The sequence below is a fragment of the Mirounga leonina genome, unplaced genomic scaffold (assembly GCF_011800145.1).
Source record: "Mirounga leonina isolate KUSES-001 unplaced genomic scaffold, KU_Mleo_1.0 Mir_176, whole genome shotgun sequence".
In the NCBI taxonomy this organism is placed as follows: domain Eukaryota; kingdom Metazoa; phylum Chordata; class Mammalia; order Carnivora; family Phocidae; genus Mirounga; species Mirounga leonina.
The window spans coordinates 33041981-33063632 of NW_023270454.1; the positions used below are offsets into that span (position 1 = coordinate 33041981).

General features: G+C 44.8%; 1 protein-coding gene across 2 annotated transcripts in view; it reads left to right on the forward strand.

The window, feature by feature from the left end:
- TMEM154 (transmembrane protein 154) overlaps positions 1 to 21652 on the forward strand; it is a 42907-nt gene that overhangs the window by 5318 nt on the left and 15937 nt on the right. Inside the window, exons 2-6 of one of the 2 annotated variants that reach the window (XM_035022889.1) lie at positions 958 to 1008; positions 14738 to 14998; positions 15089 to 15127; positions 19728 to 19755; positions 21038 to 21123. In XM_035022889.1, the coding sequence (XP_034878780.1) occupies positions 958 to 1008; positions 14738 to 14998; positions 15089 to 15127; positions 19728 to 19755; positions 21038 to 21123 (465 nt within the window). The remainder of the gene's footprint in view (positions 1 to 957; positions 1009 to 14737; positions 14999 to 15088; positions 15128 to 19727; positions 19756 to 21037; positions 21124 to 21652) is intronic. The other variant, XM_035022890.1, reaches the window with a different exon arrangement.

Consider the following 21652-nt stretch of genomic DNA (forward strand, 5'->3'; position numbering starts at 1 on the left):
TCTTTCTTTCTTTCTTTCTTTCTTTCTTTCTTTCTTTCTTTCTTTCTTTCTTTCTTTCTTTCTTTCTTTCCATGGCCTGGTGTTTTAGCTTTAACTTTTAACCCAAGAGATGGACAGGAGCTCCTGAACGCATTATAGCCTCTTATGTCCCTATGGGCCCAAACCTTTGTTCTAGGAAATCCCCATAGGTAAATTTGTCTCTGAATTTAAATTTCCTATATCATCTTTTTCTTTTCTTCTTCTTCTTTTTTAAAACATTTTCTGGAGCCTGGGGATTTCCTTGCTTTTTTGAGATTTCTTTATACATGTAAAAAGTTGCCTCTTATATTTCATTCAGGATCTCTAAGTGTTGCATATTGGGAGAATTTTTCAGGTTACCAACTATACCAGATGACTGGAAAAGGAAATTTTTCTATACAATCAGCCTGGAGAACAATTTGGAAATATTTAGTCAGCTGAATATGTTCATACTCTACAACCCCAACAATTCAATCCTAGGTATATACCCCAGATCAAAAGCAAATGTGCAGCAAAGAGTCATGGCCAATAATGTTGATTGTAGCATTGTTTGTAAAGATGGAAAAAATAGAAACAACTTAAATGTGCATGTCCAGAAGAATACATGAAACTTAATATAGTCACAAAATGAGATAGCATACAACAGGTAAAATTAACGAACTAGTCCAAATGTATGAAGATGACTTAATCTCAAATGTAGTGTTGGCCAAAAGAGCCACTTGAAGATTATTATGCACAGAATGATTACATTTATTTAAAGTTTCTAAAAACACTCCAAATTATGCTTATATTGCTTAGGGATATAGGCATATCTGAAAAGTTGGGACCGATAACGTTAACTTTAGGAGAGCAGTTACCTTTGGAGAGGTAGGGAGGGGAATGAGATCGGGGAGGAGTACAAGGAGGGCTTCAGCTACATCTCTGATGTGTTCCTTTCAGAAAAAAACATGACAGTTCTGAAGACAGCAAATGACCCATTGGCCAGTCTCTGTGAGTATCCTGTTTTTTTTGGACCCATGAACTACGAATGGCTTTTATATATTTAAATGGTTAAATGAAAACTGCCTTTTGCTTTCTCTGCTCTTTAAGAAAAAGTTTGCCAAACCATCCTCTGGTCAATATGGAAAAGTGTAAGAAAATTTGTGGTGGGTACTCGGTTATCTGTTACATTGTTCTCTAAAAAAGCATGTTAAAAAAAGTATAACCTGGGCGCCTGGGTGGCTCAGTTGGTTAAGCGACTGCCTTCGGCTCAGGTCATGATCCTGGAGTCCCTGGATCGAGTCCCGCATCGGGCTCCCTGCTTGGCAGGGGGTCTGCTTCTCCCTCTGACCCTCCTCCCTCTCATGTGCTCTCTCTCATTCTTTCTCTCTCTCAAATAAATAAATAAAAATCTTAAAAAAAAAAGTATAACCTCAATACAATTATTGCTTTAAAAATTAATATCATCATATACCCAGTCAATGTCTAATTAGCTCTGATAATTATCTTGTAAATGTTTTTTAATAGTTGTTCTGTTCAAATTAGGATCTAAACAATATCAACACTTTAAAAAAAAAAGGGTAGGTATACATTCATAATGAAAAATAACTAGAGCACCTCTGAGTTCTTCTCAAGCTTTCCTCTATCTTTCCTTTCTATAATTCCCAATCTCTGAAAGACAGTCAACATGCCTTTATCTCAACCCACTGCAACCTGGTTACTGTATCAAGCACAGCCACTCAAATTGCTCTCTCTGGATCACCAGTGCCTTCTAATCGCTAAACCGAAGGGACCCAGTTCTGTCCATATTACACGTCTTCCTCTGTATCACTTAACATAATTAATCAATTATAGAAATGCTCCTCTTCCTTGGGTCTTATGATGACATTTTCTCCTTGATCTCCTATGACCTTGATTGCTTCCTTCCACTTTGGGGTTAGGAGTCTTTCTCTTCCACCTGGTCCTTTCATAGTAATGTCTATCTTTTATTTCTTATTCCTTATATCCTTCCTGAGCCATGGCATCCATGTTCATAGCTTTCATCTCACTCCTCGGCTGATGATTCCAAAAAAAACCACCTCCCCCCAGGCCTAGCTGCCCAGCTCTAGACCTGCATTCTCGTCCTCAGTTCTCCTTGGACATGTCACAGGGACCTTGGGCTCAGCATGTCCAGAGCGGAACTCCTTAGCTCCCTGCTAGTTTAGGCCCTTGTTAGCGCTTACCTCATCTACTTCATTAACTTCTTAACCTATCTCCTTGCCTTTAGTCTCATCTCCAAAACCAATTCCACGTAATGTCCAGAGCAATAACTCTATGACAAAAAGTAATCATTTCCTCCTGCACTTACCCTTCAGTGGGATTTCCTTTCCTTAGCTTCCAAACCCCTTGACATCATTTCAAGCCCCTTATGAGTTGTCCTGAAATCCTTTCCTGCTTAACCCTGACACTCCCCACCGCACGGCTGAGGGTACAACTGCTTGAATGTGCCAAACTCTGAGCCTTTCTATGTGTTTCAACTGTAATGCCTTTCCCTGACATCTTGGCTTGATGAACTCCTGAGATTCATTTTAAGGATCTCCTCCTCTGTGAAGATTTCCTGAATCTTCCACCCCCAGATGAATGAAGACCTTCCTTTCCCATGCCCTCATGGGACTCCATACACAAACAATCATACACAATTGCTTTTATTAAACTGTATTTTAGTTATTGGTTTATGTGCCACTGTCCCCACTTACCCGTGTCTGCCCTGGGAGGCTTGGACCTGGTCTCCTTCGCCTTTATATCCCAGGACCTAGAACAGTGTCTGGTACGTTATAGGCACACGACTGCGTGAGGAATGACATGAAATTTATCCAACATTTACATGTATTCATGACAAAATCATAACCATTTAAATAATAAAATGAAACTGTGGTAATACCTAGATAAATATGATTTTTTAGTTAACCACATTTTATTTTATTCCAAAATGTTAACGATCCCAAATCTTTCTATGTATAGTTTACTTCTGTCTTCTCACACCCAAACAGGCAAGAGTTACTGCTTCCCTTCCTGTAGAGAATATTATGTAGCCACATCCACGAGTAGTACTGAGAAAGTATTCTTTTTTTTTTTTTTAAGATTTTTATTTATTTATCTGTCAGAGAGAGAGTAAGAGAGAGTACGAACAGCAGGGAGAGGGAGAAGCAGGCTCCCAACTGAGCAGGGAGCCTGATGTGGGGCTCGATGTAGGGCTTGATACGGGACTCAATCTCAGGACCCCGGGATCATGACCTGAGCCAAAGGCAGATGCTCAACTGACTGAAGACCCAGGTGCTCCCTGAGAAAGTATTCTTATCCGTCTTCCTCTCAAACTAGGGATGGAGTTCAGACCCAGAAAATATACATTGAGCAGCATGACAATTTGCAGAAAGGCCAGGTAGTCACAAACATTTTGGGGAGGTTTTGAAAGGAATACAAAAGGAATACAAATTCCATAGATGATAAATTTCAAGCCAGTAAGAGCTGATTTGAAAACTTGAAAAAGAAATAACATTTCTGTATCATAAAATGAATAGAAAAATCTGCCTGGGGGTGGGGATGACAGCACAGAAGCATCTCCTGATTAATTGAAGAAGGTGGTTTGAAAGGAGAGTTATCTACCAGAGCAGGGTCCAGTTGGTGGTGGTGTTTTGGTTTCTTTTCCTCGAAACAAAACCACCAAATCTAGTTTGTTTTGGAAATTTGAATTTTTCTTCTATGTGTCTTTGTTGTATATGAGTTACAATGTCTTTATTCTTTCCTGCTTCCCCGCCCCATTGTAGTTTTCAGAAACAGGAGCCCAGTGGTTATTAGGGTTTGCTGACATGTGCTTTTATCTTCCATTGACAATATTAATTTAAAAATTAATGTACTCTTTTTTAAACATAATGCTTGTTTTTTATGGTCAAGATTACTAGATTTAGCAAATAAAAATATAGGACACCCGTTAAATGTAAATTTCAAATAAACACTTTTTTTCTAGTGTAAGTACATCTCATGCAATTCAGTGTAAGTAGAGGCCACACAAATATTGCATGGGACATGTTTATACTAAAAAATTATTTGTTGTTTATCTGATATTCAAATTTAACTGGGCAGCCTGTACTTTAGTAAGCTCTATGACTATGATGATCTTTTTCAAGCAAAGACCATCCTTATGTTGGTGCATCACTAAGACCACAGGCATATTGGCCGTGTAGCCAGTTAACAAATATTAGAAGAAAATTTAGGCCGAGTCCTAGATCAATCATTCAAATAACAAGTAGAGGAACTGTGCTGGAAAACACAAAACAAAACAAGCAAAACAAAACAAAAAACATCCCAGTAATTGCATAGACTAAAACCAGGAATCCAAGAGTGGATCAACTTTAGAGAATCTACTAATGTAATTCATCCCATTAAATACTAGAAGAGAAAAAAAATTGCAGGATCATAATAATAAATGCAGAAAAGAGGTTGTCAAGACAGTGGGATTGCCCAGCATCAGTAGCTCAAGCAGCAACACTCAATTCTCAGTGCTCGAGTCCTGCTAGATTGCCCGGGATAGAGGGGCAGGATTGAGTCTCTCTCAAGGTAAAATAGGATCAGATGGAAGCAGGGCTTAGAGACCTGGTAAGGGACTTTGCTGACCCCAGAAAATCCAACCCACAATCTGCTCCCCTCAGACACTGCTCCAGAGACCTCGGGAGATGGCCTCCTTCCTCAGCCTCCCAAACTCTTGCTCTCTGCTCCTCCTTAGGCTGATGATGGGAACTTCTGATTGCACCCTGTCCCCCTTCCTCCTGCAGCTCGTGGTGAAGGTACCTTAGCCCCTGAGATACTAGCCCACATCTCCTTTCCCTGCTCTCCCGTCCTCTGATTTATCACAAACATACATCTACCACTGAGTTTTTTGGCTTGTCTCTGTCTTTTGGTTGCTTTCTCTGGCAACTCTGAGCCTGTACTGATCTGAGCAAGGAGTGCCATGCCTGGACGGAGGGCGCAAGAGCCCAACTGTCTCCCTCCTACTCAGGGGGGGCTGGTAGCAGGCCAGGGAGAGGACAAGGGCGTGGCCAAGGACATTTGTTTCCAACTTACTCTCTAGAATTGTATCCTTGAAACTGGCTATTCAAAAGAGAGATAGAGGGATGCCTGGGTGGCTCAGTTGGTTAAGTGGCTGCCTCCGGCTCAGGTCCTGGGATCAAGCCCCGCATCAGGCTCCCTGCTCAGTGGGGAGCCTGCTTCTCCCTCTCCCTCTGCTGCTCCCCCTGCTTGTACTCTCTCACTTGTACTCTCTGTCTCTCAAATAAATAAATAAATAAATAAATAAATAAATAAATAAATAAAATCTTTATAAAAAGAGAGAGATAGAAATATAATAAAAATAGAAAATTATTCTGATTAGTAATGATAATAACTATATTTTAATAAAATCCTTTTTTTTTCCATTTTAAAGCACTTGTGTGTCTGTTATCCCACTGATGGTAGAAAGAGTTTTAAATGTGAAAAGTGTATGTGGACTCTGTCCCATAAAAATACATGTATTCCTTTAAACTGCCAGGTACCATAGGCCAGTATAAGTCTCCAGTGTGCAATAAAGGTAGTCAGAAGGTGAAAAATGCAGCTTTCCCAGGTGAGTAACTTCAAACCGAGACAGCCTGAGGGTCTGGGCAAGTCTGACTAAATATGAGTAAGCTTTCTCTTAAAAAGACATCAAAATAAACAGTTGAAAACAAAAAAGACATCAGAGCATTGTGGGCCCCCTTCGTGGGGCATGTTTTCATCTGATAAGGAATCGCAATTGCAGGTGTGTTTCTCAAGGCAATGCGGTAAAAATATAACCAAGCTTCACAAGTAAATTCCCAGAGCAGACTACCGCAGCAAAGCATTTTACCAGATGACCCTCCTCAAAATAAGCAAAGGAACATTTGTCAACCTTCTTTCAACGTAAGGCATCGTCACACAGGACCGCTTTCCCTGAACTACCCTGTGATAGTCAGAACCTGCCCTTACCCCTCAGGGCTTTTGCCTCACGTCTGTTCAACCATACTTATTCTGACCATATCTTCTTCAGGTAAATATGTCAGCAAAAATATATTAAGTGAATATTTTCACTTAACCAAAATTGTTAAATACGTCGTGCAACAGAGCTTACAATGAAAACAACAATCCTTCCGATGCCCTAGTCCTGTCCCCAGAGAATTAGGTCACCTGAGGGAAACCATGTGGAACACCGGATTCCCCGCACCCTACCAAACAAAAACTAAAAAGATGAAATTTTTCATCACTCAGGATTCTTCACTTGGCATTAAATGGTTCCTCTCATTTTCCAGCGTTTTCTTTAAAATTCCGATAACCTTTTGAGGAGACCACCTGAGATCCCTAGTTCTCTTTGTGACTAAGAACGCACTGTGTGTATTCTTGGAAGAGGGTGGACAGAGGGAAGAGGACAGGATATTCTCGATAAAAAGGTGAGAGATGTCCTAACAGTGTCTCTCCGACTAACCTGGCCTATTTACATTTCCTGAGCAACCTGTACCCAACGGCTACCTCACAGCACACAGGGTTCCAGGTGCTGGGGATAGATACGGCACCAAGCCGTCGTGGCCTCGGGCAATAAACGAGTACCTGCCGTCGTGGCCTCGGGCAATAAACGAGTACCTGAATGAACTACTCTCGGATGATAAACAGCACTCTTTTTGAAACCAAGCAAGCCAGAGAAAGGCCAGAACGCTTCAGAAGCCATGCAGGATGGTGTCCCAGGGGCCCAACGTCAAGGAGCCATGGTCCATCCACTTGCTGTTGGCAACTTCCTGCATCAAACGCAATCACCCGCCCACAGACAGGCTGGGGCCCGATTTTAAGTCGTTTGTTCCCATTTTGCCCTGGCCCATCGCAGTCAGATTCCACAGATGCTGAGCAACTGATTTGTAGAGAGATACCAGACCATTTATTTGATGGCTGCATACATCCTTTCACTTTGCTTTCAGAGGCTTCTTTCTGGGTAGGGTTCTCCAATCATCTTTAAAGCTGGTAAGGACTATCTTCACGAATAACAACAAATTAAAATGAAGTCAACTGAATTACAGTTTAACTCAGTAACTCTCAACCCAGCATAGTTACTTACTGTGTACTCACTGCTGAAATCACCAGGGGAGCTCTGAGAACAGATCGTTGCCCACGTGCAGCTGCAGATAGCCCCACATAACGGATCTGGGTGGAGCTTAAAACCCACCAGGCGATGCTGGTGCACAGTAAGTGGTGAGAACAAGAGGTGTTACCAATAATAAAGCACATCTAAATGAGGTTGTTTGGGCAGCTTAAACCAGTGGCTGTCAAAGTATGGCCTCCAGACCAGCAGCATTTTGTTAGAAATGAAAATTCTTGGGGCGCCTGGCTGGCTCAGTCAGCAGAGCGTGTGATTCTTGATTTGGGGGTTGTGGGTTCGAACCCCACCTTAGGTGGGGAGATTACTTAAAAATAAAATCTTTAAAAAAAACCCCTTAAAATTCTTGGCCTCATCCCAGACCTACTAAAGCAGAGACTCTGGGAGCAGGGGCCAGCACTCTGTGTTTGAGAAGCCCTCCAGGTGATTCTGATGCTAAAGTTCGAGGACCACTGGTGTAAGCCTCCAAGCTGATGTGTCGGCAGTGACCGTTAGTGGAAATGAGGGTTTTACATTCCAGCGCATTGTCTCTTCATCAGACTTACTCGGGAAGGCACGGTTGTGACAGTGTTCTCTCAGTCTAGCCTGGCCAGAGTCTCTCAGGAGCTCCAGGCTTCAGCGATGATTCTTAAGCTACTGTATTCTGGTGATCGAGTTGGCAGCTGCTAGGCAAGCCTTGGGCATCCAACTCCCTGACCTCTGATTCTTCTCCACTTTACCAAGGAGGAGCACAGAGAACAGGAGGGGAGGGTGCTGGGGTGGCCCAGGGGAAGATGGGAAATGGGTAGGGTCGGCAGCAGTGGTTCTCAACCTTGGAGTCACCTGAAGAACTGTAAAAAATACTGAGGCTTGTGTTCACCGCAGACACCATGAGGTAAAGGTTTGGGCATCAAGAGTGTTAAAGGTCCCCAGGCGATTCTTTCGTGCAGCCAAGGCTGAGAACCACTGGAGAGCTTCTTGGTTTGGTTTTGTCTCATCCTTCTCTCACTGACTGGCTCTTTGCTGTGCCCAGATGTACAGGGGTGATAGGAAGTAGGCAGACTTCTTGAGTTTGGTGTCTTGAATATCTTGAAATTCATATCCTCCAGTTACTCCTCAGAGCAGGGCTGAGTTTGAATGCCTGACACTCGACTTGTGTTTTCTTTTATTTCATTATCTGAATTATAAAATTGTTAAAAATCACAAAAAAATGGGGTCCTGGGTGGCTCAGTCGGTTAAGCGTCTGCCTTCAGCTCAGGTCATGATCCCAGGGTCCTGAGCTCCCTGCTCAGCGGGGAGTCTGCTCCTCCCTCTGCCCCTCTCCTCCCCAGCTTGTGCCCCCTCTCTGTTTCTCTTCCAAAAATAAATAAATAAAATCTTAAAAAAAATAAAATGAGATAAAATAGTTGACACAATTTGTGCACGGAGTCTACATAACAGATGAAGGAATGGGTCCTCTGATTGCGGCTCAACATACTTGATGATATCCCGAGTTTACGCCATTCTCTCAGCCTTGTTCTATTTTATACTATAACAGCATTCTTTCAGTTCCTACGTAATACTTGTTTTTTTTTTTTTTCACTTAAAAAAACTAGAGCTGGTTGCATATTTGTTCCACTTGCAAAAAAGGAGAAGTTAGCTAGTTTGCTTCACTGGGAAGCAGAGTCATTTCCACTTAGTGACGGTGTTTGGAGCTGTGATGGGGGGAGGGGTGTGACCGGCCCGCTGGGGGGCTGGGGCTGCCAGGCTCACCTCCAGCATTTCCCGCAGTTTCCGACCCACAAGGATTTCCCCCAGGGTCCTTGCCAGACGTGTGGAATATGCGTCCCAGATGTGTTTGCATGCATATAGTCAATGATCCTTTGTAAGGGATGCTGCAACGGTGCAGTTGATGATCTGGTAATTTTAGGATTTGAGGATTAAAAGCCAAGCGAAGTGCTTTCCTCATTCCCGTGACTACGCCCATGATCTTGTAGTAATGCGGCAGGATCTGAGCAAAGGGGGAGAGATGGTGAAAGGGAGAGTGCGGGGGGGCCGGGGGGGGTGGGGTGGGGCGGCTAGATTGCGTTGGGGCCACTCGAAGACAGGGCTTCCGTGGCCTGGAGCCCTGGCCGCCCCGCGGGCATTCCGTGGGCAGCTCACGTGCAGGGCCCAGGGCCCCCCCGCGGGCGGCCCTCACACACAGCCTGTCTGCTTGTCAGGTACTGTCCTCGCTCTTCTTCTCTTCTGTACCTTTGCTGGCTAACGCCTCTCGCTTTTCGCTCTCAGGCTTGATCCTCTCCACTTCTGCAGCTTTCTCAGCTTTAGCCCCCCGGGCCATACATCTCTTACCCTGAAATATGTCCAAATTTAGCTAAGAAGACACAACAAAAAAAATGAAGACATTATAGCAGGCCGATTAGTCCCGTGGGGAGCCGCAGAGAAACTGGCGAGTCTGGAGATGGGGGAGGACGGATGGGAAGAGCGCGGAGAAGTAGCAAACCCACCAGCAGGTGGCATGAGCGCGGTGCTCTCTGGGTCAGCCGGTGTTGTCAGGCGTGGGATTCCGTCCGCTCTTCAACCCCACATACGGGAGAGGCCGCACAGGGGCCTCCTTTCCTGGCCTTTGAGAAACAGAGGGTTGAAGCCGTGAGGGCCTTTCGCAGGCCCTGTCGGTCTGCGTCCTGCGCACCGCCCCATACCACGGAGATGTCCGCAAAGCCCGCGCACCACGCAAGACACAGCCCTGCCCGCTGGGCTCCACACGCAAGCTCCAGACTCACTCCCTGGAAGAGAGTGCTGGGTTCTCCCGCCATAGTGCTGGACCCCTTAGGTTGTCAAGTGTCGCTTTTATCCCAGAAGCATAGGATGGTTCTTACGGGAAATCACCATGGACTTTTAAGGGGCCTTAGCAAGTGTTGCTTAGAAAAGGCTGGGGTCCAAAGGCATGTCTGGGGAGCCCCGTGTCCATTGGGTTAAGAGTTGCTGTTACCCCACAGGCCACAGGAGGAACCTCCATAGTGCTCTGGGGAAACGTCCCCTGAGTTGCCCCCTGGACTCCCCTGCCTGCTCTTGTGACCTCTGGCTCTGCTGCGGTTCCCACCTTGGGTTTGTCCACCTCTGGTTTTCTTGCTCTTACCTCTCTGTCCCCTTGGTCACCCATGCTCAGTCACTGATTTGATTCAATGGCCCACCCTGCTTCTCCAGCTCCCCTTCTGACGACATGTAATGCTCCTGGCGTGAACTCTTGGGCCTGATCCCCAGCGTTTGTCAACTCCAGCCCCCGCCTTTCCCACCAAACACCACCTGCACCCCCAGCACTTTCCTGATTTAGTTTCTGCCAGTTTTCATCATGTGAGGCCTGGGCTGGAGCTATCTTGGAGAAGCTCTGAGGTTTGGTGCTGTCCTCTCTCCCCCTGCACCCAACGCCCTCGCCCCTGCTCTCATCACACCTGAGACAAAATACAGACAGTACGGGGGTGCCTGGGTGGCTCAGTCTGTTAAGCATCTGCCTTCGGCTCAGGTCATGATCCCAGGGTCCTGGGATCGAGTCCCACATCGGGCTTCCTGCTCAGCGGGGAGCCTGCTTCTCCCTCTCCCTCTGCCGCTCCCCTGCTTGTGCTCTCTCTCTCTCTCTGAGACAAATAAATAAATAAAATCTTAAAAAAAAAAACCCAGACTGTATGTGCACACGTGCCAACTGAAGGATGGGCAGGTGTTTATTGTGGCATCTCTGAAAACGCAAGAGAAACAACCTAAATCTCTGTCAATAGGAATAGGTTATGATACAGCCAAATAATAGGGGAAAAAACAACTCTCTGTATATAGACAGGAAATAATCTTGAAAACCAATTTTTAAGTGAAAAAAGCAAGGGACAGAACATATATAGATTTTGCTACCTTTTGTGTTAAAAAAAGAAAACGGGAAATGATACTTACATACACATGGAGTTTCTCTGGAAGGCAACAGAAACAACGGCTACCTCTGGGGAGGGAACAGTAGTAACTGGGGGACATGGTGTAGTGACATTTCCTTTCTGACCTTAGTACCATGTGTCTAGTACCAATTTAAAAATTCTAATTAAAAACAAGATAAACACCGTATGTGTGGAAATGTGGAAGTAGATGGGGCTTGGGGGATCACCCCTTAGTTGTACAAATTAGGACATTAAGCCACAGGGGTAAATAATTTGTTCAAATTCCCGCTACTACGAAGTGACAGAGCTGTGACTAGAACCTTCGCTGTCATTTGGTGCTTATACTCTAGGGAATGTGGCTTCCAAATCATATGTAGCAGAACTTATAAATGACAGGGTTGTACCCCAGGACAAGACATTCAAGACTCAGTTTCTTCATCTGTAAAATGTGCACAATAAAGTTTTTGTGAAGATGAAATTAGGTAGTGCCTATTATCCTAGCTAGTTCCTAGCATACAAAGCATCTGATAAATGCCAGTTACTGTTATTTATTATTTTTGGGTATGATGGTGTTGGATGGGGCAGAGAGGGCTGGGAGGAAGGTTATCATAGAAGTATCTGGAGATGAAGGCTTGTAGGGTAAAGAAAAATAAAACAGAGAGGGAGAGAGACCAACCCCTTGGTTCTTACTTATTTAGGTAGTCACTAGAGATTCTGAGAGAGTAAATGATGCTTAATGTGGAAAATGTATGTTAGGGTGTATGTGAGAGAGATATGGGGAGAGAAATTCCAGCCCTTTTCACTGCAAATTGTCACTAAAGGCCACCTGTGACCAGCACTGCCCCTTATGCTAAAAAATGAATGTACAACCCGGGACCATCTGGTGTGCTTCTTTCCATTTCTCTTTCATTCCTGATTATCCAAAGGCCCTCTTTATTCCTGCTACCTTATTTCCTTTCCTATTTTCTCTTCTTCTGGGGCCATGGGTCAAGTGGTGACCCAAAGCCTTCCTTGGAGGGGTGCCTGGCTGAGCATCTGGCTCTTGGTTTTGGCTCAGGTCGTGATCTCAGGGTTGTGAGATCAAGCCCTGCAATGGGCTCTGTGCTCAGCGGTGCATCTGCTTGAGATTCTCTTTCTCTCCCTCTGCCCCTCCTCCCGCTTGTGCTCTCTCTCTCTTTTCTTGCTCTCTCTAAAATAGATAAATTTTCAAAATAAAATAAATTTAAAAAAAAAGCCTTCCTTGGAGAGGTGCCGAACACATCCTGCTCTTCTGGGCAGCATTGCTCACAGCACATCTGGGCTGAGGAGCTTAGCAGGAGACCCACAAAGCCAAGGCTTCTGGGACCCATCCCCCTGCCCTTCTCTTTCATGCCAGAAAGCCACCTCCTTATAGGCAGAGGGGCAAGGACATGGGGTTCCCTCTCTTGTTCACCACTTGATGACTGGTAATCATATTCCGGTCTAATTGGAAGGAAAATACCATGTGAGGTTCAAAGCTCAGGTTCAGCGACTAGCCCTCTTGGGTTCAAATCCTCCTCCATGATTGCTCTGTGACTATGGGCAAGTTGTGTAACCTCTTTGCCCCAGTTTCCATCTGGGAAAATGGTAAGGACAAAATGAGATGATCTGGGTAAAAGGCAGAGCACAGGACTTGGCTTAGTCAATTCTCTATAGAGGTTAGCCTGACATAGTGGCGGCAGCCTCAGCTGTAGTAGAAGTAAGCAAAAGAGATAAAAGGCAAGTCTGGGGATTCGAGGAAGGTCTGTAAGCACTGACCTCAAGGAATAGGGTCAGTACCACCAATTGCATCTGCATATGTGCCACTCACCCCCACCCCCTGTAAATGTCTCGTCATCACCTGCTGGATTATCAGTGAAGAATGCTATTTGGTCTCAGTAGTTCGGCAAGCAATGTGACTCTAATGAGGAGATTGTTCTAGTGGACTAATATCTTTTCCTGGTTCGGGGTGATACATGATGCATCAAAGCTTTTAACATATGCTATCATTATTAACTTATTACCTTATTTCGAAGACATAAATATAAGACAGAGCCATTTAACCCAGACAGAAGTCAATACATAGTAAATATTTTCTTAAATCCTGCTTTGGGCATAAACACGTGAAGAATACCGGTTGGTTAGACTCTGCAGTTTGTAACTGATTCTGATGGTTTGGGGTGACATTTACCAATGTGATTATCAAGTGGATTCCCTGGTCTTGGAGGAAGCTGAAATGTTCATCTGTATAACCAAAAAAAAAAAAAAAAATAGACTGTGCTCAAACAAATATTTTTATAAATTAAACCAGAGGACTCCCTTGTCATTCAGTTGCGCAGATGGATAAGGTGTGGGATGGGCCCTGCAGGGGCCCCCTCTGGCATTCCAAAGGGTGACCTAACCTCTGGTTAGAGAGCATGGCTTGAAACAGCTGGCTTTTCTGTTTGCACAGCACCTTGCACTTTAGAAAGGACCTTCCCATACGTCATCTTATTTACTGGGTAAGTTTTCTATGGCCTAAACTCATATGCTCTCTTCCTCGGCGGGCCCCATTTGAACAATAGACGTTATACTATGGTAGGATGAAAACCTTCAGCTTACCTTACTGTGGTCACTACATAGCCAAGGTGAGGGGAGATTTTTCAGATAATCATCAGGCTCATAGTCCTTCCTGCCCTGGGATGAGCCCCAGGATGGTTTTCCAACACAATCTGAAGTTCAAACAGAATAAACTGGTTTATAGCTTCTTATTAGGGGAAGTTCTAAACATGCTTTTTAGTAAATACATTTAAATATTGGTGCACTTTACTTAGTCCCTAAGGGAACTTCCTCCTTGAGAATGTCACCTTACAAACGAAATCCGCACTGTGTTTTTATTTAGAACCCAGGAAGATTTCTGTCAGATAATCTCAGAGAGACTCAGTTCTCTGCAGAATGTGAGAACTGACACTGAAATCTAATCAGTCACCCCAGTTTCCAAAAATTCTTCCACACTGATAGATAGGTAACCTTTTATTAAAAGTTAGGACAGTGCGGGGCGCCTGGGTGGCTCAGTCAGTTAAGCGTTGGACTCTTGGACTCTTGGTTTGGGCTCAGGTCATGATCTCAGCGTCATGGGATCGAGCCCCATGTTGGGCTCTGCGCTCAACGGGGAGCCTGCTTCAGAGTCTCTCTCTCCCTCTGCCCCTCCCCCTCGGCTCCTGCCCTCACTCACATGAAGGCACACGCAATCTCTCTCTCTCAAATAAATAAATAAATAAATAAATAAAAAAATTGGGACAGTGTGCATTCCTTTATACCCAAGTATTACGAGGAAAGTAGTTAACTTATAGTAGATGTGAATTTACATTTATAGCATAAAAATAGCATCATACCCTATAGGAGATGTTCTGGAATATCACCCTTTTGACACAAAAAAGCTTCTCAGTGCCCTTCGCGTAAGTGTGTCTAACGTATCTGGTCAAGGCTAAACTGCTTGCATTTGTGGGAAGTTTCTCTCTGGGCTCTGATTCCATGTTCAATATACTCCCAGCTTGAGCTCCATTTACACTAAATCAATACTCTGTCACACTGAACTGGAAGACCAAACGCAGTGGATCAAGTTTACCGCTGGATGCATGTAGGATATATTTAAAAATCACTGAAAACATAACATAGTAGCTTTGTCTCCATGGCACTCTCAATTTTGTGTGTGTCCCTACAGATTTCTCTGAGGAAACAGAACATTCAGCAGAAATGCCCCTGGAAGAGGAAAGCAGAGATAAAGATTTTCATACTCAAACTACATTTGTTGCCGTGACCATGGGAGCATTCATGGCAAATTCAAGTTTTGGCGACATTGACGAGGATGAAAATCAGTTGGAGTTTGTATTAATGGTGTTGATCCCACTGGTTTTATTTGCGCTCCTATTTTTATCAGTGATAATCCTTATAGTACGCTATAAAAGAAAAAGGACCAAACAAGGTAAATATTTTGTATGTTCCCATTTCTGTGTGTGTTCATGTGTTAATGAACAATCAGTAAAACAAAATATTTTTTGCTTCTTCTACACAGGGCCTTCTAGCCAAGGATCTCAGAGTGCCGTACAGACATGTGAGTATGATCCTAATGCCTGTCTGGAGTGGGTGATGGGGGAGGAGAAAGAAGGGAGAGGTTTTAAAGTTGAGCAACCAGGACTACATAAACTAGTAAATGATGAATATCCCCTTATTTTTCAAAAAGAGAATGGCTTTAGCCTAAAATTAAAACACACAGCTACCCTCTCTGTACCTAATCCAGATGAGGGCCTTGTCTAATATCGGCCAAGAGGTCCATGCAACATTCCCTAAATTGGAGGAAACATTCAAAAGGGCAAAGCGGTGGGTCAGTTTGGGGTTGGGGATGGGAAGGCTGAGACCTTGGGCTTGTCTCCACTGGAAGAGGATTCTTCTGCCGTATATTCTGTATATTATATAATATATTCTGTATATTTCTGTCGAAGATATTGTTTTCTCCTCCATGCCCAGTTTGATTGTGAAAAGGCCTGAGTAAAGCATTGTTCTTATTCTCATTAAAGCTATGCTAACTTTTGTATGAAATTCCTAGTTGGCTGAAGATTACCAGCATAAAGCTGAAACCGATCTGATAGAGAATTCCCTAGGTCAGAGATACCTCTGCGGGTATTCAGTTCCAAATCTAGGAGCAACAAATACTAGGTGTCAGGGTGCTTCTAAGTCCAAAGCAGACTTGAGGACTTTTGGCTTGTGCTGGTAAAAATGACTCTAATTAGACTTTTTAAAGTTGAAGCTTTTAGTTATTACAAAAATCACTCAAGGGATGGGACCATCTCTAATGAGCTACATATTGATATGTACATACAAAAATTCACTGTATATCCCTCACACTCACTAACAGGGCACCTCTGGCTTTGAGATCATGCCCTTGGCCTGCAGGCCTGGCTCACTCTCCTTGTATCAGGAGAGCCTTTAAGCTCTCAGCAGGAGCTATAAATGGTCATTTTTCCATAATGCCAGCAGGTATGGTAAAAGTGAGCTTGGGAAGAAGCACCTTTCTTGGCAGGAGCCAAGACCTGGGGGGGAAGGATGGGGATGTCTGGTCAAATGTGCCTGCTTTCAAGGGGGCTCTAAATACAGAAGAGGATTTTTCGCGGGACTTCGTTGTGAGCATCTCCAAAGTCAAAAGCCATTCACCCTCAAGAACTGGCCTCCTTCTCAGAGGGCTCATGCACCCTGCTGGAGCCACGCTCCAAGTATTTGCTGTTCCCGGAGCCTGGCTTACACACATGTTCATGATGCTTACATGCCTACTCTACTACTCTTCTGTTTGGGATTTCCTTCTTGTCTGCTTGGCAAACTGCCACCCTATTCTTCCATGCCCAGTTCTGAAGTTTTTATGAAGCCTTGAGTAATCACTCCCTGGGCAAAATGAATCACCACCTCTTCTGTGTTCTCACTTACGGTGTACAGCATTTACGTTGCGTAAGTTGGTGACTTGTCTTTTTTCTGTTTTTAGTCTCTCTTACTAGGTCAGGTTCTCTTTAAGGTCCCGAGAGAACCAAGAACTTGCCTTACTTGTCTGGTTTAATGGTGTGATGTGGAGGTTAGAGAATGGGCTCTGGAACCGCACTACCTGGTTGGCTTTTTTCCCTAGCTCTACGACTTCTCTGATTCAGTTTCCTCATCTGTGAAATGGGCAAATCCGACACCTGGCTTGCAGAGCCATCGTGAGAAGTAAATGAATTCATCTATGTAAACCACTTCAGAAAAAGAGTAGCTGGCATATTGTGTTAGCTGCTGCTGCTTATTGTTATTGCCCCTTTGACCTGACACAGTGTCTAGCCCAACATTTATCAGCTGCTCAATACATGTGGTTGAATGAATGAGTTAATGAAACAGCGTTAGTACTTTTTTAAAAGAACACCTACCTATTCTCAGAGATAAAAACAAATTCGAAACTTATTCTTAATACAAACTGGCACATTCTTTTTGTTTTAAAATATGCCTCACTTTAAGAGAAAACACAGAGATCTTAAAATTTCAAAACAATTGCTTATTACACGTTTTGATATAGAGAACTTTATTTGAATATTTCCTTTAATATAGATACAGATGGTTAGCTGCTTAACACATGAATATATCTTCAAACAAACAATGCTGAAAAGTTAAGCCCTGCTGTCTGCCAAAGTCCACCCATTCATATTTAACATTATAACGCAGATCAATAAAAGGAGAGGGGCGCCTGGGTGGCGTAGCAGGTTAAGCATCGGACTCTTGATTTTTGACTCAGGTCATGCTCTTAGGGTTGTGAGATCGAGCCCCACGTCAGGCTCCATGCTCAGCGGGGAGTCTGCTTAAGATTCTCCCTCTCCCTCTGCGTGCCGCCCCCCCCCCCGCTCTCTAAAAAATAAATAAATAAGTCTTAAAAAAAATAAATAAAAGGAGACTGTTCAAATTAACAAAATTTGATTTAAATATTTTTTTCCAGGAAAAATAGGACTGTCACACTGGGTCAGACCAGCATTTTGCTTGGAAAGCATCCAAAATGATGTTTTGTGGGAGGGCATGGATGATGTCGCCTCAGAAAGTTAGAAACAGACACATTGGTTTCTCCCCACCATGTGAATAGTGCCTGGTGTGTTCTTCTCCAGCAGGAAGTGAGCCTGCACATTTGATGACTGGGGAGGACCCGGCCAACACCTTTAGAAAGAGCCCTTCTGACCCGCAATCACATTTTTTCCTTTGGGCTTGTCCATTTCAAGTCCAGGAGAAGGGAAGTGCCGGGCAGTAATTTGCTGTTCTATTGCCCTTCTTCCTAGACCTCCAGGAGTTACATTTGTAGCTGTTCTTATTTAACATTTATTAAGGGTCTCGATGGGCTGTGTCTCTGTGTTAGCTGCAGGCATCCCTTTAAACAGGCTGTGGTGATGTGAAGCCTGGCTCAGCTCAGAACATCTCCAGAAAGACTCTCTCTTGCTCAGGGTTCCGCACGGAAAAGAAAAGCTAAGCCAGCCGGTCCCCTGTGGGAGTCCACGCCCCCCGCCCCCCCCACCCGCGCAGCCCAGCAATCCCACCACCCACCACCCCACCACTGGCGCTGCACAGAGGAGACTGGCTGATAGTGGGGGCACGGGCGTGCTAAGTGGTTGTAACTGGGGACTGGAGGCAGAGGACAAAGTGGGGAGGAGGGTATGACATGGAAGGACTGTAGGAGGGAAAATGGAATCAAGTGCAGGTGGGGGGTAGTGTAAGAGGTACATTTGCCCTCCGGTTGCAAAGGGAGTAGATGGCTATTAATAAAGAGATAGAGGCCAGGTGGAGAGGTGCGGGCAGGGCCTGATTGCTGGGGACATGTAATTGGTCTCCCTCCTGGCTTAATGCTCGGCTCTGGTGAGCTCTCCCAGATGTTTTTCTGTTGCCATGGTGGCTGGGCCGGGGTAATGGTCTCGGAGCAGGAGAGATGAGGCCACAGAAGGCTTTTTGCTCTGTTTGAATACTGATTACAGGAGCTTCGCATTTGGTGCATCTGGAGCACTTTTGTAATGGGTTTTTAAACTTTTCCATCATCTGCATGCAGGGTTAGCTTTTGCTCTCCACAAAGCCTGTGGGCACTCAAATTATAAAGATAAATCCATGCCTTCTACAGTGGGGCTGTGGGGCCACTTGTTCTCTGAGAAATTAGTGTGGGTGTGTGCGTGGGGGGGGTGTTACTAAGCAGGAAAAGAGGGGGAGGAAAAGGGGGGGAAGTGACAAAACAGGGGGATCTTTATGGGTCACCTGTAGGGGAGGCTCAATGTGTAGGGACTTTATTTATAGTAAAACCCCTTAAGGAAATAGCATGTCAATTTGAGATTAAAATTATATAAAAAATATAAAATGAATATACTCCCCTTTCCCCAGTCCAAGTGTCTGAGGATCAGGCACCTGCAGGGAGCTTCAGATTCCTACCAGGGGCCAGAAAGACATAACCCAGAGGCCCTGGGAGGTAGGCAGTAATGGCACGAAACTTCCATCTGTGCCTAGCTTTCCTGGATCATCAAGGCCGTGAAAGCTTGCCAACCCTCAGGAAATGACAACAGCTCCCAGCTTCCAGGAGCTCAGTTCTCGGTGGCTGCTGGCTGTGTTTCCTTGATGGGGACCTGCATTTCTGCAGGCCTGCCGAAAAGAGACCTCTGCTTGCCAAGGATCGGGAACATTTGACTATTCGGTGGACCTCTGCAAAGTGGTTTGCTCCTTGATGGTTTTCACATCATAGAAGGTGCTAGGGGCCTATGTTATCCACTCACGTGGCATGACTGCCTCTTTCTCTGGATGCATTGGTTCCCCTGCCAAACAAAACAGAGCTGGAGCTGGGGCAATGCGCCTTGATTCTTGCCACACGTTCATCTGGAGTCTGATGGGCATTTGACAGTCTGTTACCTGGTTCTCACCTCAACCACAGCAACACAGAGCAGGTTTCCTCAGAGCTTCGATTTTACGATATTACGAAGTCCAAAACCGGGTGTGAATTTAATCCACGTTGGACCATCCAGATTAAGACCTCAGTTAACACCAGATTAAGGTTAATTATTGCTCCCTTAAAAATGCGATTTGAAGTCATCTCTTGTGTTTGTAAAGGAGATTTCAGCTGTTGTTGAAATAAAAAGTTGTTATGGACAGTGAAAGCTAACATGGCCTTTATTTTTTTTTCTCTTTAGGTGAACTGGGAAGTGAAAACAACAAAGTGTAAGTCCCCACTACCTCTGACCCAGCTCAGTAAGGACAAGGATATCAGGGAGAGGAGCAGATTAGAAAGCCATCTGCTTTTTATGGGTTTTTGTTCTGACACCCTTGAGGGACCCTTGAGGGGCCTCTTGCTTCCTTGGCCCTGGGAGACGGCCCTGAGCAGCCTACGGGGATGCTCGCTAGGCCCCCAACCTCAATTCAGTGGGGAGTCTGGGTGAAGAACAGGGTCCTCTTCAGAAAAAACTAAATCTTTTTGACTACTACCAGTTCCAAATGCATCGTAGTTCAATATTCTGACACTGGGTGTATTTCAAGGACATCGGTTCGTTTACTCTGGTTAAACATTTTATCACCAGGAAAGATATGTTCCCTGGTATTAAAGGAGGAGAGCCCTGTTAGAAGCCTAAAGTTCATGTGGCAGAACCATGGTGGGGTGGGAGGGAGAAAAGGAATGGAGGCGGAGAGGAAGGAAGGGTGGTGCAGGGAGAGAGAGAGGGAGGGAGGAGAAGGAGGGGAAAGATAGGGAGAGGGAGGGAGGGGGGAGGAGAGAGAGAGAGAGAACAAGATTCCACCAGAAGATTGTTCTGGGGCCCTGTCACCACCCCCGCCCCAGCTTTTCCCCTAGCAACCTTGCTTGTTTAGACACTTGGCTCACTTCCTCTCCACGGTGTCACGCCCATACTGTGGTTCAGAGCTGGTGGTCCTCCTCCCCAACCCCATTTACATTAACCAGGGGCTTCTTTCCCATAATTGTGGGCTCTGAGCCCTGAGAAGTGAGTGCGGTGGGTTTCTGAAAGCAAGGGCTCTATTTCTCCATGACAGAAAAGCCTGGGAATTGAAAGGAGAAGTGAGGAAAGCAACCTGTTCACAGTGGCCTCTTGACCTGGGGCACAGATCAGAAACCTCAAAGAAAGGGAAATGAAATTAAGCAAGGCTAAAATGCTCAACAGGGCAACTCCCCAGAGGATCCTCACGGTGGAAGCCTGTTGGCCCAACGTTGTACCTTCTGGGGGGCAGTCAGGGTCTCCTGGGCTCCCCTTGAGCTGTGTGCCCTCCGTCTTTGGATCAGCGATAGAGGAAGGTTTATTTTAGTTCTAGCCTTTCCTCCTTTTAGAGTTTGGTACGTGTGAATAGGGCAACCCCCCGCCCCCCATCTGCCCTGGAGTGTCACACACGACCTCAAGTTCACCTTTCTCCCACTCAGCATTCCAGCCTCTCCCAAAAGGAAACTCTGCCCAACACACTTCTTTTTGTTTTAACACGATTTTTGCTCTCTCTCTAGCCCCATTTTTGAGGAAGACACGCCCTCTGTTATGGAAATCGAAATGGAAGAGCTTGACAAGTGGATGAACAGCATGAATAGAAATGGTACGGTCACCTAAAGTTCTTTTTTTGTCTTCTCTAGTATGAGAAGACTGTCAGAGTTTCAGAAATACCCCGTAAATCCTGGAGTGTGTCAGGGTGAGCCCAAGCCACATTAGATCTGGAGCATGCAGACCGTGAACCTGGGTCTGACCATCGTTAAAGACTCCATTTGATTAGGCCATCACTTGGTGCCCTTGGTTTTTATTCTTGTACAAGCTTTTCAAATGGCCTCTCTAAAGAAGCCAATGGTCTTTTTTCAAACAAGGACCTCTTCAGGTCCAAATTATCTGGAAAAGGTTAGCGTCTGGCATTACCTTATATATGGTAGCATTTAGAGATCTACGATTTTAATCTGTATATGGTATAAAACTTTACCACATATAGTTTACATAGATCCGTGCTGTCCAGGACAATAGATGCTAGCCACATGTGGCTATTTAAATTAAAATTTTAAAAAATGAAATAAAGTTAAAAATTTTGTTCGTCAGTCACTCTAGACACATTTTGAGTACTCAGTTGCCACTTGAGGCTC